Below are 15,427 nucleotides of genomic sequence, written 5' to 3'. Positions count from 1 at the left end.
TTGGAATTGTAGTCCTAAAACTGGTGTTTACGAGAGCCAGCTTATGCCCAGCAGTGGGACAGTTATAGGCTGTGAGTGAAGATGTTATTTATAGTAATAATTGTCAAACCACGCAGATGGCACACCGGATGGTTACTGGAACATCATTGCCTAACCACAGAAACACTATGCAGGGCATTACTTTATTTAGGATGTGTTATTTGCAAGCCCTACATAGTGTCTCTGTGGTTAGGCAATGATGTTCCAGTAACCGCCCGGTGTGCCATGCTAGAATAATATACATAAATACTTATTATCTATACTTATAATAAAACTTTAACTGGAAGATTTCTGTACATTTGTACACCGGGGGATGCTTTATAATCGATACTGAGTCCAAAACAGATTTTTATTTAATTTTTGTCCGTCTGTCTGTCCGGCCATCACGTCAAAACTACTGAACGGATTTAAATACAATTTGGTACAGTGGTAGCTGATATTCCGGGTCAACATATAGGCTACTTTTTATCCTGATAGACAAAACTTTTCCTCCAGGAAATGGGATGAAAAATTTTATCAATTTTACTTTATAGCTCTGTTAAATTTGAACTGATTTCAATAATTCTTTTTTATTTGAAAGTGTATACTATGAAGCATGTATTGTCTAATTTTAATGAAGATCTCATAAATATTGTCGGAGCTAAAGGACATAACTCTTCACAAATAACAGAAACTAGCAAGGCATATGGTGCAACGATCGAATGCATGCGTACCATCCTACTAATATTATGAATGCAAAAGTTTGTGAGGATGGATATTGGGATGGATGTCTGTATGTATCACCTAAAATACCACGTAAAATAATAGTAGGTACATAGCTAGCCACGATGATTATGATGTTAGCATCTCTATTCTAGCTTCTCGATTGACTCATACGCGGACAAAGTCGCAAGGGTCCGCTGGTATACATATAAAAACCCACTGAAAATCATTCGTGTTCATCACACAAACATTTTCCAGTTGTGTGAATCGAACCCACGGTCTTGGAGTCAGAAATCAAGGTCGCTGTCCTCTGCGCCAATTGGCCGATGTTGTGTATTTTACTTCACAATCTTATAACTTTGAACGAGCAATTCTTGTATATACATAATTGGAATCTCGGAATCGGCTCCAACGATTTTCATGAAATTTAGTATACAGGGGGTTTCGGGGGCGATAAATCGTTCTAGCTATGATTCATTTTTAGAAAATGTAATTTTATTTGTGTTTTCCGGTAATAACCGATTTGATGCACGGGTCAGCTAGTATTAATTTATTTCACATTGTTCATTTTCGGATGGACACTTGCCGACGACTCTCTCTCTCTCGCTTTCTACGGCGCCCAGGTTGGGAAGCCCTGGGTTATACTATATTGCTTGCATTCTAAAGATGAGCATTATTTTTTATACCAGAAAATCACACGCTAAATATATAAAAATAACTTGCGTTACGTTAACGTTTCGTTCTCACACACTTAGGCTTTACAGAGAAACCGAACTTTGTATTTTGCATGCGTTTTAGAATATGACATTTTTTATTATCTCGAAAAAACTAATAGTTTTTGTAGAATTTTAAAAAAAACCGGAACAAATGCGTAATCACTAACTAGCAGTCAAGTTGTTTACAATAGTTTAACCTTAACAGGGAAAAAAGCCGGTAGGTTTTTTTCATGATCATATTTCATTTTATACTATAAGTGTACCTACTATTTGCTATACGACTGATTGAGTTACATTGTTTATAGGAAATAATACTAAATATATACTAGTTAGGAAGCCGTGATAGCTTAGTGGGTAAGATTTCGGGCTCCTCTCAGGGGGGACTGAGTTCGGTCGCTGCCACGCTTCTGTAACTTTTTGGAGTTATGTGCGTTTTAAGCAACAAAATATCAATTATTCAAGCGGTATGATAAAAAACCTGTTAGAAATTATCTCTAATAATGTTCTCAAACGTGTGCGAAGTCCACCAATCCGCACTTGGCCAGTAACACAACTAAATCCTTCTAGTTCTGGAAGAACACATGACTGTAGTGGCTGGTAATGGGTTGAGATTATTTATATCTAGTTATATATTGTCACGGATAATATTATACCGGCTCAGTATCGAAAAACTTCAAGATGGCGCTTACACCAACAACGAATCTGAAAACAGATTAACAGAAACAGAGAGGCCGCCTCTTTTTGTTTATTCTGAAAACAGACTCTTGAATTTTTTTTAGATTTAAGCCGATATAATAAAATCGATTTCTGGGCGTCTGCTTAGACACCAACAAAGAATCTGTTTTCAGATTCGTTGTTGGTGTAAGCGCCATCTTGAAGTTTTTCGATACTGAGCCGGTATAATATTATCCGTGACAATATATAACTAGATATAAATAATCTCAACCCATTACCAGCCACTACAGTCATGTGTTCTTCCAGAACTAGAAGGATTTAGTTGTGTTACTGGCCAAGTGCGGATTGGTGGACTTCGCACACGTTTGAGAACATTATTAGAGATAATTTCTAACAGGTTTTTTATCATACCGCTTGAATAATTGATATTTTGTTGCTTAAAACGCACATAACTCCAAAAAGTTACAGAAGCGTGGCAGCGACCGAACTCAGTCCCCCCTGAGAGGAGCCCGAAATCTTACCCACTAAGCTATCACGGCTTCCTAACCAGTATATATTTAGTATTATTTCCTATAAATAATGTAACTCAATCAGTCGTATAGCAAATAGTAGGTACACTTATAGTATAAAATGAAATATGATCATGAAAAAAACCTACCGGCTTTTTTCCCTGTTAAGGTTAAACTATTGTAAACAACTTGACTGCTAGTTAGTGATTACGCATTTGTTCCGGTTTTTTTAAAATTCTACAAAAACTATTAGTTTTTTCGAGATAATAAAAAATGTCATATTCTAAAACGCATGCAAAATACAAAGTTCGGTTTCTCTGCAAAGCCTAAGTGTGTGAGAACGAAACGTTAACGTAACGCAAGTTATTTTTATATATTTAGCGTGTGATTTTCTGGTATAAAAAATAATGCTCATCTTTAGAATGCAAGCAATATAGTATAACCCAGGGCTTCCCAACCTGGGCGCCGTAGAAAGCGAGAGAGAGAGAGTCGTCGGCAAGTGTCCATCCGAAAATGAACAATGTGAAATAAATTAATACTAGCTGACCCGTGCACCAAATCGGTTATTACCGGAAAACACAAATAAAATTACATTTTCTAAAAATGAATCATAGCTAGAACGATTGATCGCCCCCGAAACCCCCTGTATACTAAATTTCATGAAAATCGTTGGAGCCGATTCCGAGATTCCAATTATGTATATACAAGAATTGCTCGTTCAAAGTTATAAGATTGTGAAGTAAAATACACAACATCGGCCAATTGGCGCAGAGGACAGCGACCTTGATTTCTGACTCCAAGACCGTGGGTTCGATTCACACAACTGGAAAATGTTTGTGTGATGAACACGAATGATTTTCAGTGGGTTTTTATATGTATACCAGTGGACCCTTGCGACTTTGTCCGCGTATGAGTCAATCGAGAAGCTAGAATAGAGATGCTAACATCATAATCATCGTGGCTAGCTATGTACCTACTATTATTTTACGTGGTATTTTAGGTGATACATACAGACATCCATCCCAATATCCATCCTCACAAACTTTTGCATTCATAATATTAGTAGGATGGTACGCATGCATTCGATCGTTGCACCATATGCCTTGCTAGTTTCTGTTATTTGTGAAGAGTTATGTCCTTTAGCTCCGACAATATTTATGAGATCTTCATTAAAATTAGACAATACATGCTTCATAGTATACACTTTCAAATAAAAAAGAATTATTGAAATCAGTTCAAATTTAACAGAGCTATAAAGTAAAATTGATAAAAATTTTCATCCCATTTCCTGGAGGAAAAGTTTTGTCTATCAGGATAAAAAGTAGCCTATATGTTGACCCGGAATATCAGCTACCACTGTACCAAATTGTATTTAAATCCGTTCTGTAGTTTTGACGTGATGGCCGGACAGACAGACGGACAAAAATTAAATAAAAATCTGTTTTGGACTCAGTATCGATTATAAAGCATCCCCCGGTGTACAAATGTACAGAAATCTTCCAGTTAAAGTTTTATTATAAGTATAGATAATAAGTATTTATGTATATTATTCTAGCATGGCACACCGGATGGTTACTGGAACATCATTGCCTAACCACAGAGACACTATGTAGGGCTTGCAAATATCACATCCTAAATAAAGTAATGCCCTGCATAGTGTTTCTGTGGTTAGGCAATGATGTTCCAGTAACCATCCGGTGTGCCATCTGCGTGGTTTGACAATTATTACTATAAATAACATCTTCACTCACAGCCTATAACTGTCCCACTGCTGGGCATAAGCTGGCTCTCGTAAACACCAGTTTTAGGACTACAATTCCAAAGTTTGGCAATAGGGCTCCATTACTAAGCCTCTTCTTCCCTAACAATAATTATTATCACATATCAGTTAATTTTAACTTGTGTTTACGAGAGCCAGCTTATGCCCAGCAGTGGGACAGTTATAGGCTGTGAGTGAAGATGTTATTTATAGTAATAATTGTCAAACCACGCAGATGGCACACCGGATGGTTACTGGAACATCATTGCCTAACCACAGAAACACTATGTAGGGCTTGCAAATAACACATCCTAAATAAAGTAATGACCTGCATAGTGTTTCTGTGGTTAGGCAATGATGTTCCAGTAACCATCCGGTGTGCCATCTGCGTGGTTTGACAATTATTACTATAAATAACATCTTCACTCACAGCCTAAAACTGTCCCACTGCTGGGCATAAGCTGGCTCTCGTAAACACCAGTTTTAGGACTACAATTCTAAAGTTTGGCAATAGGGCTCCATTACTAAGCCTCTTCTTCCCTAACAATAATTATTATCACATATCAGTTAATTTTAACTTGTGTTTACGAGAGCCAGCTTATGCCCAGCAGTGGGACAGTTATAGGCTGTGAGTGAAGATGTTATTTATAGTAATAATTGTCAAACCACGCAGATGGCACACCGGATGGTTACTGGAACATCATTGCCTAACCACAGAAACACTATGTAGGGCTTGCAAATAACACATCCTAAATAAAGTAATGCCCTGCAATTTGAGGCTTATTAGTGGATTTCACACAATTTTCGAGTACTCCCAAGCGTGCAAATTCACTATGTTTTCCTGCACCATTCAAGCAAGTGATAAATTAATTGCTTAAAACACATTTAAAAAAAAGCTAGAGGCCAAAGCCTTTATTAAAAAGCTACACTTTTTTTTTATTCTAGGAGGAAATCCTCATGGATGTCAGCAGGCCTAAACCAAGTCGACATGACCAACTGCACTAGGAGTGGAATCACTCAGTGCCCTACGAACTATAACCTCCTACATTCGTTGGCCTTCCTTCCCGGAAAAGCAATAAGCATTACTTCAGAAAGGAGGCTGTCTGATCAGGCTGCGTTCTGCTTTTGCCGATTCCATTCATCCTTCACTACTGTTTTTTTTAAATCTGATGGTTAATATAATATTATTGGGCCTTAACCCCTCCTCATTATGGGAAAAGACCTGTGCCCTGGAGTGGGCAGGGAATGGGTTGATACGATGATGATGAACTAAGATATGTCATATCCATAGCTCACAGTCTGTGGTTAAAATTTTTTTTTTTTTACTCTGGATAATCTGTATAATGTAGACTATATAACAGTAACACATTACATTTGCAAATAGTCATTTACCTAGCTTCTGTATTGTTACTAAGATTCTTCTTCAACCATGCCACTATGTTTATGTTTTTAGCTTGCAGTTGCGTTGAGACCATCATTTTATTGCAAGTGAAGAATTTGCAGAATTTTTTGTAAGCATGCATCAAAGGTGCTTGATATATAGTTCTATTGAAAGGTGTTTTTACTTTGTGTGTTGTAATACTGCTGCTTCACTACTGTTTTTTTTAAATCTGATGGTTAATATAATATTATTGGGCCTTAACCCCTCCTCATTATGGGAAAAGACCTGTGCCCTGGAGTGGGCAGGGAATGGGTTGATACGATGATGATGAACTAAGATATGTCATATCCATAGCTCACAGTCTGTGGTTAAAATTTTTTTTTTTTTACTCTGGATAATCTGTATAATGTAGACTATATAACAGTAACACATTACATTTGCAAATAGTCATTTACCTAGCTTCTGTATTGTTACTAAGATTCTTCTTCAACCATGCCACTATGTTTATGTTTTTAGCTTGCAGTTGCGTTGAGACCATCATTTTATTGCAAGTGAAGAATTTGCAGAATTTTTTATAAGCATGCATCAAAGGTGCTTGATATATAGATCTATTGAAAGGTGTTTTTACTTTGTGTGTTGTAATACTGCTATCCGTTGAGGAGTTTCATTCTCTATCACTAACATTATTTATCAGATACTCATAATTGATTAATATGACCGCCGATTGGCGCAGTGGGCAGCGACCCTGCTTTCTGGGTCAAAGGCCATGGGTTTGATTTCCACAACTGAAAATGTTTGCATGATGAACAGGATATTATACGCATATTCACTTAGCTGTTCTTTTAATGTACTATGTAATTTATTAATTGAGTCTGAAATACATTGTGATTATTAATTTGCATTTATCAAGCCTATCTTCCTTTAAACTTGGGTCAACGGGACCTCATTGGCAGTGTATGACTTTAGTAAAAAACAAGAGTTGTACCTTGAGGAGGTATAAGAAAGACCTCCTCAGTTCAGTTATCCTCTATTTCAGTTATTGTAGTGTTGATTCTTTATTCAACAGAGTGGATTGGTGGACTCCACACCTTTGAGAACATAAAATAAAAGAATAAAACATTTCTGTTCATTTACATAGGTAAGTAGTTGGGGACCCTTAAATAGGTCAGTGCTAAATGTATGGTCAAAGGATGCACTTAATTTAGTATATTATGTGTACATAATAACATCCATTTAATTAAAAAATGATTCAATAACTTTGACATAAATATTAATTATAATTATAAATTTATAAGTTAATTATTTTAAAAAAATGGAAGGAGTGATAGCCCAGTGGTTAGGACTTTAACCTCACTTTTGAGGGGGCGAGTTAGAATCCCAGCACACACAACTTAGTTATGTGCGTTTTAAGCAATTGAAATATCACTTGCTTCAATGTTGAAGGAAAACATCGCGAGGAAAGGTTTCCAGTTATGCAGGTGTATACCTGAGAGTTCTCGACAATATTCTCAAAGGTGTGTGAAGTCCATCAATCTGCACTGGGCCAGCGTGGTGAAGCCTACACCCTTCTCATTGTGGGAGTAGACCCGTACCCTGTAGTGGGCGGGTAATAGGTTGATATGACAATGATATGATAAAAAAATTGTAATTTTGCATGCAGTTAGGTTGTTTATGCGAAACTAGATATATCATTATGCATAAAATAAGATCTTAACCTGGATAGCAGCTTCATTTTTGTGCCTTTTGGAGTAGAGACTTTGGGACCGTGGGGTCCGGAGGCAAGAGCCCTTTTCAAAGAATTATCGAAAAGGGTTATCGAGTCTACCGGTGATCCTAGAGCGGGCAGTTACCTTGGCCAACGAATTAGTTTGGCCATCCAGAGGGGCAATGCTGCCAGCATCTTAGGAACTGTGCCTCGCTGCGGTGGTTTCGAGGATGTTTTAGATTTTATTTAGTTTTTAAATAGTTTATTTTAGGTTATAGTTATGTATTAATAAAAATTATATTTTAGAAATAAATGAAGTAAGATCTTAAGTAGTTATTTTATCAGCTACTCTAGCTACCTTTATTAGCTAATAAATATTAGCTACTCATTAAAATTATTAATATTCAAATATTTTTACGATTTTTAATCGACTTATAGTCAACAATCAGTCAAGTTTTTAGTAAATTTATAGTCAACATACTTTTTTTTTAAGTTTAATTATTTGTGGACAAAGATGTGGTTCTTGTGCTAGCGCTATTTTATTTTTAGGCAAGTCTATTTCGTTATTTTTGTACATATATAACTCCCTATCCCTATATAATTATATATAAAATGGAATAAAGTACTTAAAAACAATAATTAATTAAACAGGAATATTTTACCTTTGAATGAAAAACTAATTACACTAATGTCAAAGAAAAGTTTCGAAAGCGAAAGATTTAGTAATAAATATTCAAAATATCCAAATAGGTAACAACTGTTTTTTGTTTACTTTTCAACTTTTGACATTTCGAGGAAAACAAAGTGTCAAATATAGTGTTGCGTAACCGTTTAATCGATATCGAAATTGTCTATTACAATAAAGTTATGAAAGAATAATAATATAGTTATCATCTTGCAAGTCTTTCAAGTTTCAATGTGAACATTGCATTGCGCCAGGCCAGGTGTGTTGCGCAGTACGTAGAGATAACTTGTTATTATAGCCTATATGGTTGTATGACACAGAATTTTCTACTCAGTAAATAGTAGCTTATGAATCGTTACAAATTGTTTAAGTATTACATACTTTATTGTTTCTACCACCCGTAACTTTTATAAATATTATACTTTTTCTGAATAACATTAAAACTTTATCCCTCTCGCGATACAGGATATGGCAAGTTTCATGAATACATTATGCATGTATAAGCAACAGGTTATCCTCATAATCCGACAAATACGAGACTAGGGATTTTCATTCGCACTTTCGTTTGCATACGAGTTACGACCCAAAACGGTTTGAGCATGCGCAATGTTAAGCAAAAAAAGTGGGAAAAACTAAAGATTTCTACGCTAAAATGAATAGTACCGACCTTTTTCGGCCTTGAGGAGGTACGCTTTGTGCTTCCTCTCGCCTTCTTCGTATCTGCTCTTCCACTTTTCCACGTAAGTCGACAGCGCGATATTCGCCTCCTTCGTGTTTTGATGCGCGTCAGGCTGCGTCATCCTGGCGGCAGTGGCGCGCGGAATCCTCGTGGCCGCGCCAGGACAGAGCGAGACGGCGCTCCGGCCGCCTTGACACTGATTGTTGCTCGACGCGATCGCAAATACATTATCACCGTTCCTTTTAATCATTTTTGCATTCGTTTTTTTACGCCGCGAACTCTCGCATCGTCCCGTTCACATACGCACAGTTCACGTGTCTAGATCAACAGGCTGGTATATAATATTTCGCAGTATTCCGGTCGTTGGAAAGTGTTAAATAAATCCGCAAATAAGGTCCCTTTGTTCTCGCCGACGATGAGGAAAATACGCACGTTCCCACTGAACCGTGTCACCAGTCACCACTCGGGTACACTCATTAAAACAGCCTTGAATTAAAATGATAACATAACGTTTTATAAAATTTATACAAATACGTTATAGCCTTCTATAAAAACGACAATTAGCCTGCGGTGTCAGATTGCAACTAACGTAAGCTTGAGGTTGTGATATGATAATGAAAACGTCGTCATTGTGAGTCATTAGACTTCGATGTTTACGCTTTGTGTTTATGTTAAAAACCGTCTCAGCTTGTACATATGTTAGTGGATGCTACGTAGAAAATAGATAGTATTTAGTAAAAATTAGTCATGCATGTTTTTATCGATGCTAGCAATATATTTTAATTGTGCATTTAGTTCCGCATAATCAGGTTACATATACCTAGTTTTCAAGTAGTATTTCAATTCAGCTATTGTTTTCATTTATGATTAAACTAGATTCCTAAATAGGTAGAAGTTCATTTAAAACATGTTGTTAATTTCTTTGTATTATATAACTCTTTCTATAGGTATGATCAAATCGATAAATGATTCCTTAAGCTAGATTTAAGTACCTAGCTATAATGATCACTTATTTAATTATAGAGTTACCTACCTACATAATCACTGCCAATCTAATATTGCAAAGTGCTCCGCAGTATTTTAATTGATTTCAGTTAGTCTTTTAATATATATTATTAGGTATTTCATCTTTAATAGTACCTACATCCAACACACAATTTTCTATTGCATTAAAACACAAAACCCAAAAAATCTAATCTTTCGAGAATTTGACAGTGCACTTCACTAAATCATTAGAAACTTAAAACAAAACACAATCAAAAAACCACAACTCATATCTCAGTCACACATCAAACTGAATGCATTTCATCTAAGAAGTAAGAACTGCCGAACGGATATTCTAATTTTAACACGGTTTCCAGTGAAACGCACCGTCTTGCCGTCTTGTCTAAACTACTAAAGTAAACGACAGGACAAACGTGTGGGTAGACAAGCCTCGAATGCCTGGTGCCCTGGTGCGCCTGTAAGCCTAACAAGTGATTTAATTGACTGCTATGTGCGGCATTAATTCGGTATTTGCTGGACATCTGCGGCGTCGGCCCACCCAGTGTATACCTACAAGGAATCAGCACACGCGCTCTTTTAACATTTGTGTAGATATTATACCTGAAAATTCACAAATAATCATAATAAAATCTGTGTAGAAAGAATACTGGCTGACTGTGACATAGAGATAGAGAGAAAAGAGTTTTTATAACGGCGTACGCTATAGTACTTTTTTTCATACTTATATAATTCGTTCCCAAAAGGGACAATAGAGGTTTTAATGAAAATCGATTTGAATTGAACGTGAGTAAGCTGAGCTATAAGAAAGTTGCGAGCATGTTGGATATAAAATAAAAAACACCGTCAAAATAATGTACTTCAAAGAATATTTGCTTAAAATCTCCAAAGAATATATACCATCCAAATGTTCACTTATTGGCAAGATACCCAACGTTGAGCTGACACTATTGCCCCTATTGCACTAAGCCTACGGTTAATTAACTGCTAGTTCTTGGGTTAGTGGACCTGTGATTTAATTAATTTAAATTAAATAACGTTACTGAACTTTTATAGAGAAGTTACCTAGTGAGGATCATTACAATTATCGATATTGTAATCTCATAGAGATTAAATTTATAATATTATTGTTTTGTCTACCGTGAGTGATTGCCCACTAAATACTTTAAACGATTCCTTAAGAAATATTAAGACAGATATCAAATATCAAGAATGCATTATTAAATTGAAGGTTACGTAATGTCTACGTGAATGAAATTGCATATTTCTATTCTAATAATCATATTAAAATGAACATTTAACATTGGACTATAATTATAAGAATAACATGACATTCTAAACTTTTTGTATCGAAAACAATTATTTTTATGCAATAGCAACCTAGCAACCTTTATTTTTATACAAAAACGGTCAAAGAATCGGAGACGAGGTTAACGATAACGAAAAAAAATAATAGCCATAAAAACCAATCGAGGCTAGGGTTACCAACCCTCGTACCTATCGCCGGTCAATGTTTGGCATGTGTACAACATCGCTGACAAATCATGTGTTTTGTTACTGGCTTGTATATAAGCCAGTAGATAAAAGAAATTTGCCTGAACTGTATAAACCCCAGGGTCAGTCTCACTTACATCTGTTCGGGCAGCTCAACACCAGTTTTATATTTGACCAGATATAAAATCAGCCAATTTGAAATTTGTGTGAGTGAGCACGTGCCTTGGAAGTTGGATACCTTAAATCATAGAGAACTGTTTTCTTTTTGTCTCTTTAATTATTTAATAATAAGTTAAGCAGATGCCTGTTATCCAAACTGAAGATAAGTGGCGATATAAGTAATGACGGTTATCAGTAGCAATAGACAAAGCCTCCCTGATCAGATATATTTATTTAAACTGAAAGCACATACCTATAAGGTCTGTGTTTTGAAAGTAGTCTTTATTTACACCTGTAGTAACCAACGAATTCACACGATTTGCGTACATGATACCTACTCCAGGTGCTTTATAACGCTTAAGCAAACCGCCTTCCGCTTACTATGGTCCCCTATTTTTAAGTATTGTTACAACCATTAAAAGTACGTATTTTATAAATTACGACACGAGTCACGACAAGTTCAGTTTTGATTGTTGTGTAAATCTAGTCACAATTAAGACAGTGCCAAATAAAATGTAAAATTAATAAGTAATGATATATTTTGTATAAGGTTTAATTTCTTTTTAGTACCTAAAAAGGAAAGTTCCTCGTAATTTACTACACTTTCCTTGGCGAAAATATATTTTTTTTTCCCTATTCAAAATGTTGTAAGAGATATTAATTGATTTTAGTTGTTTGACAAAAATCGTTTTTTTATTTTTTATTGCCAAACATTTTTTTTCACGCTTTTTACTGGGTGAATATCTAATACCTTATAATAACTAAATGTCGAGTGCTCATAACCCTCTATAAGATATTACCTATCCCTAGTGTTCTTCTCTCTCTGGGCTTGTCTCCGTACTTCGTTGGCCGGAACCTCCTCTTGTACGTACCGAGTATCCCGAGTATCCCGAGTGTTATCCCGAGGAGTTCTCCCAGCCCTTCACCATCGGCTTTTTTATTGTGATGAGAATAAATTGCTTAGCAGCCATATACCATAATCGATTTACCATATTCCAATGATTGTATAGTCCTGGTGGGCATCCATGGTCTTTATCATCAGTTCCACTTTACCATATGGTGCATTTCGAGATAAAGTGCACAAGTTGCTTTAAAAAAGTTCTATAGGTGTGCCTATAATATTTGAAGAGGTCCCTCGATTTCTAAAGGATCTCTCCAATAAATATTAACCTACTAAACTGGGACCACGTCTGAGATATAACGTAACCAAACAAAAAAATAACCATCCAAATCGGTTTACAAATTGCGTACCTCTTCCTTTTTTTAAGTCGGTTGAAAAGTATTAGTAGAATGTTGACCCACAGCTGGGCAAAGGCCTTCACTCTTAAAGAATTTAATGTGTTCGCTCTCCACGCTACTCCAATACAGGTTGTCGGGCTCTATCTATTAATATCACTTGTTAGAGAAGGTAACCAAGACGCTTAAGTAACATCTTAACTTGCTACCCAAACACAAGGAAAGACAACGCCAAAATCCTAACTATGAGCCTATGGTTTCTTGCCCAGCAGTGAATTAACCTGAACCTCAGTGGCGTGCACTGCGTTTTTGACCGGGGTATGCATAAAGAAGGAAGGTGCGATAAAATGGAAAAGTCCTTCGCATTTATGAGTCATACAAAAAGTTTAGGGTATGCAGTGCTTTTGTGCATGTATGGTGTGCACGCCACTGCTGAACCTCATAATGATATATGCTAACCACAAGACAAACGAGTTAAATTATATTGCTTTAATTATGTTACTTATTACTGATTAGCCTTGAGGCTTGAGCTTGTAATTTAATAAAGTACCACTGTAAGTGGCACCAAGTATCAGGAATTCTCTTACTTATTTGGATCTGGTAACCCTAACCGAGGCTGAATGGCCTTACAAAACTTTTCCATATTTAGGAAAGGAGGTCAAACTGAGACTTACCTCTGCAAAGGGCTCCCCGGCAAGGCAATCCGATTACATCACAAATATGGCTGCCATTTGTTAAATTAAAAAACCGGGACGTGGTAGCAAGGATTCTAAGTGAAGATGGTTTCTCATGTTATAAAACATTGTTAATCAATATATCTACACGTCGATTTTTATAGTATTTTCGCCAATCCAATTAGATTTAAAGTAATCTAGCCAATAGACATAATGTGTTTATTTTATTATAAGTGTTTGTACTAAAAGTGCTACCAAAGTTGCACTTATCAAACCCAGGGGATTATTTTATTAATAATCCCCTGGGTGCAGGCAATATCTTTCATAGGCGAATGGAGTGAGATTTAAATCTAAGACTCATCACGCTGCTTCAATGAAGTTTGACGGAATTTTATGTTTTTTATCAAACTTAAGTGATAACATTTGGTGGTGGTTGCCACTTAACTAATAATTTCTTGATGGAAATATCCCATGCCTAAAATTTCTGAAAAAAAAAGTAATCAAACTCCTACAATCACATTCTTGAACGCAATTCCCAAACTCAGCAGGGCCCCGAAACAATTTTAATTGGACTTCATTTATCACTTTGGAGCATATCCAAAAAGTATTTCGTTCATGCGAATGCAAAAAAGTTGGAAAAAATTCACCACCATATGCTCGCAACATTTATTACTTCCTGAAACTTGCGTCACATCTTTTAATTCGGTCTTATTATTTTTACGAGAGCATTAAAGCCGGGATCATTCACCCCCGGGCTGTAACCTATTTTTGTAGCGTTGTTATCCTGAACGAAGATCATAAAATCTCTACTTGCATACATACATACATACATACATTTTACAATTCAACTTGCGCCTCGTAAATGTAGTAATTGCTATGAATATAAATCCTGGAATCTGGTCAAGTGATAAATTGCCGTTTTACTGTTGTGGCATCTAAACATGTTTTACCAAAACTGGTTAAATATACACCTACTGAGTTATAACATAATCTCCGATATAATAAAACTGGTTGCTAAACCCCAAAAAAAAGTTGTCGTAAAAAAGTAACAAAAATTCTGCAATAATAAATAAAACTTGTTAGTTGTACTTGAGATAATATACCCATATCTCAACTCATAAATTATTGACATTTAGATTTTTATAAATTCTCATAATTAATTAAGTTTTTTTTATTTCTTCGTTAGAATTTATGATTGCAAACTTTATGAAACTGTTTTTCGAATTACAATAATTGATAATAATAATTAATTTATCGACTTTTCAAATCACTATTCGATGGACGTTCTTTAGTGAGTTCCTCTTAATTTTTTGGCAAAGGAAAGTTCCTTACATGGGTTGTTACTGATTAATGTAAATGTTATTGTAGAAAAAGTTTATATTTCTGTTACTAATAATTGCATATTTCGATTATTTCGTGATAACTCACGTTTGGCTTCACTGCAATCGAAGAAAGTTGGAAAATATTTTTAATTTAATTTATTTACACATCCTTAAATAGTTAATTTAAACCACATAGGTTAACTTTAAAATTTTCTCCTTATCTGCAAAGTGTACAAATACTGAATATTTAAAGAATATAAAAATTATTAATAATAAATTAAATTAAAAATATAACGATTTCTCACCATATAGTTGGATATTTTCAAATAAGTTAGTTACCTTTTGCGGTTAGGTGTTTTGCAACGCTGTCAAAAAAACAACAACAAATAACTTTGTAGAATTTTCCATGTGAACAGTGCACTTAACTATGTTTGGACGCGCTCATCACCTAGTTTTTTACTCAAGATGTTTCCTTACTAAGGAAGTTTTTAAGGGCTATATTTTAGGGTAAAAAGTATCTTATATGTTGATCCGGAATATCAGCTACAACGATACCAAATCTTATTTAAATCCGTTCAGTACTTTTCTCGTGATGCCCGGTGTATAGGTGGTTTGTTGATGCTGGTTTTTTAATCTAGTCTAGGACAATAACAATTATCTTATTTATTATATTATAAATTAAAATTGGTC

The 15,427-nt window shown here is 35.4% G+C and overlaps 1 protein-coding gene across 3 annotated transcripts in view; it reads right to left on the bottom strand.

The window, feature by feature from the left end:
• The window catches only part of LOC120634189 (arp2/3 complex-activating protein rickA), a 31,124-nt gene extending 20,886 nt beyond the window's left edge, over positions 1–10,238 (bottom strand). Inside the window, exons 1-2 of one of the 3 annotated variants that reach the window (XM_039904641.1) lie at positions 9,991–10,238; positions 8,839–9,336 (exon numbers count right to left, since the gene is read on the bottom strand). In XM_039904641.1, coding sequence (XP_039760575.1) covers positions 8,839–9,100 — 262 coding nt within the window. In that variant the 5' untranslated portion in view covers positions 9,101–9,336; positions 9,991–10,238. Of the gene's footprint in view, positions 1–8,838; positions 9,337–9,883; positions 9,900–9,990 lie in introns of those variants that run through there. The other 2 variants (XM_039904642.1, XM_039904643.1) reach the window with 2 other exon arrangements.
• Between the last annotated feature and the right edge of the window lie 5,189 nt (positions 10,239–15,427).

Source organism: Pararge aegeria, chromosome 23, assembly GCF_905163445.1.
Source record: "Pararge aegeria chromosome 23, ilParAegt1.1, whole genome shotgun sequence".
In the NCBI taxonomy this organism is placed as follows: domain Eukaryota; kingdom Metazoa; phylum Arthropoda; class Insecta; order Lepidoptera; family Nymphalidae; genus Pararge; species Pararge aegeria.
The sequence above is the reverse complement of the archived record's forward strand: the minus strand, read 5'-3'. Positions and strand labels throughout refer to the sequence as shown.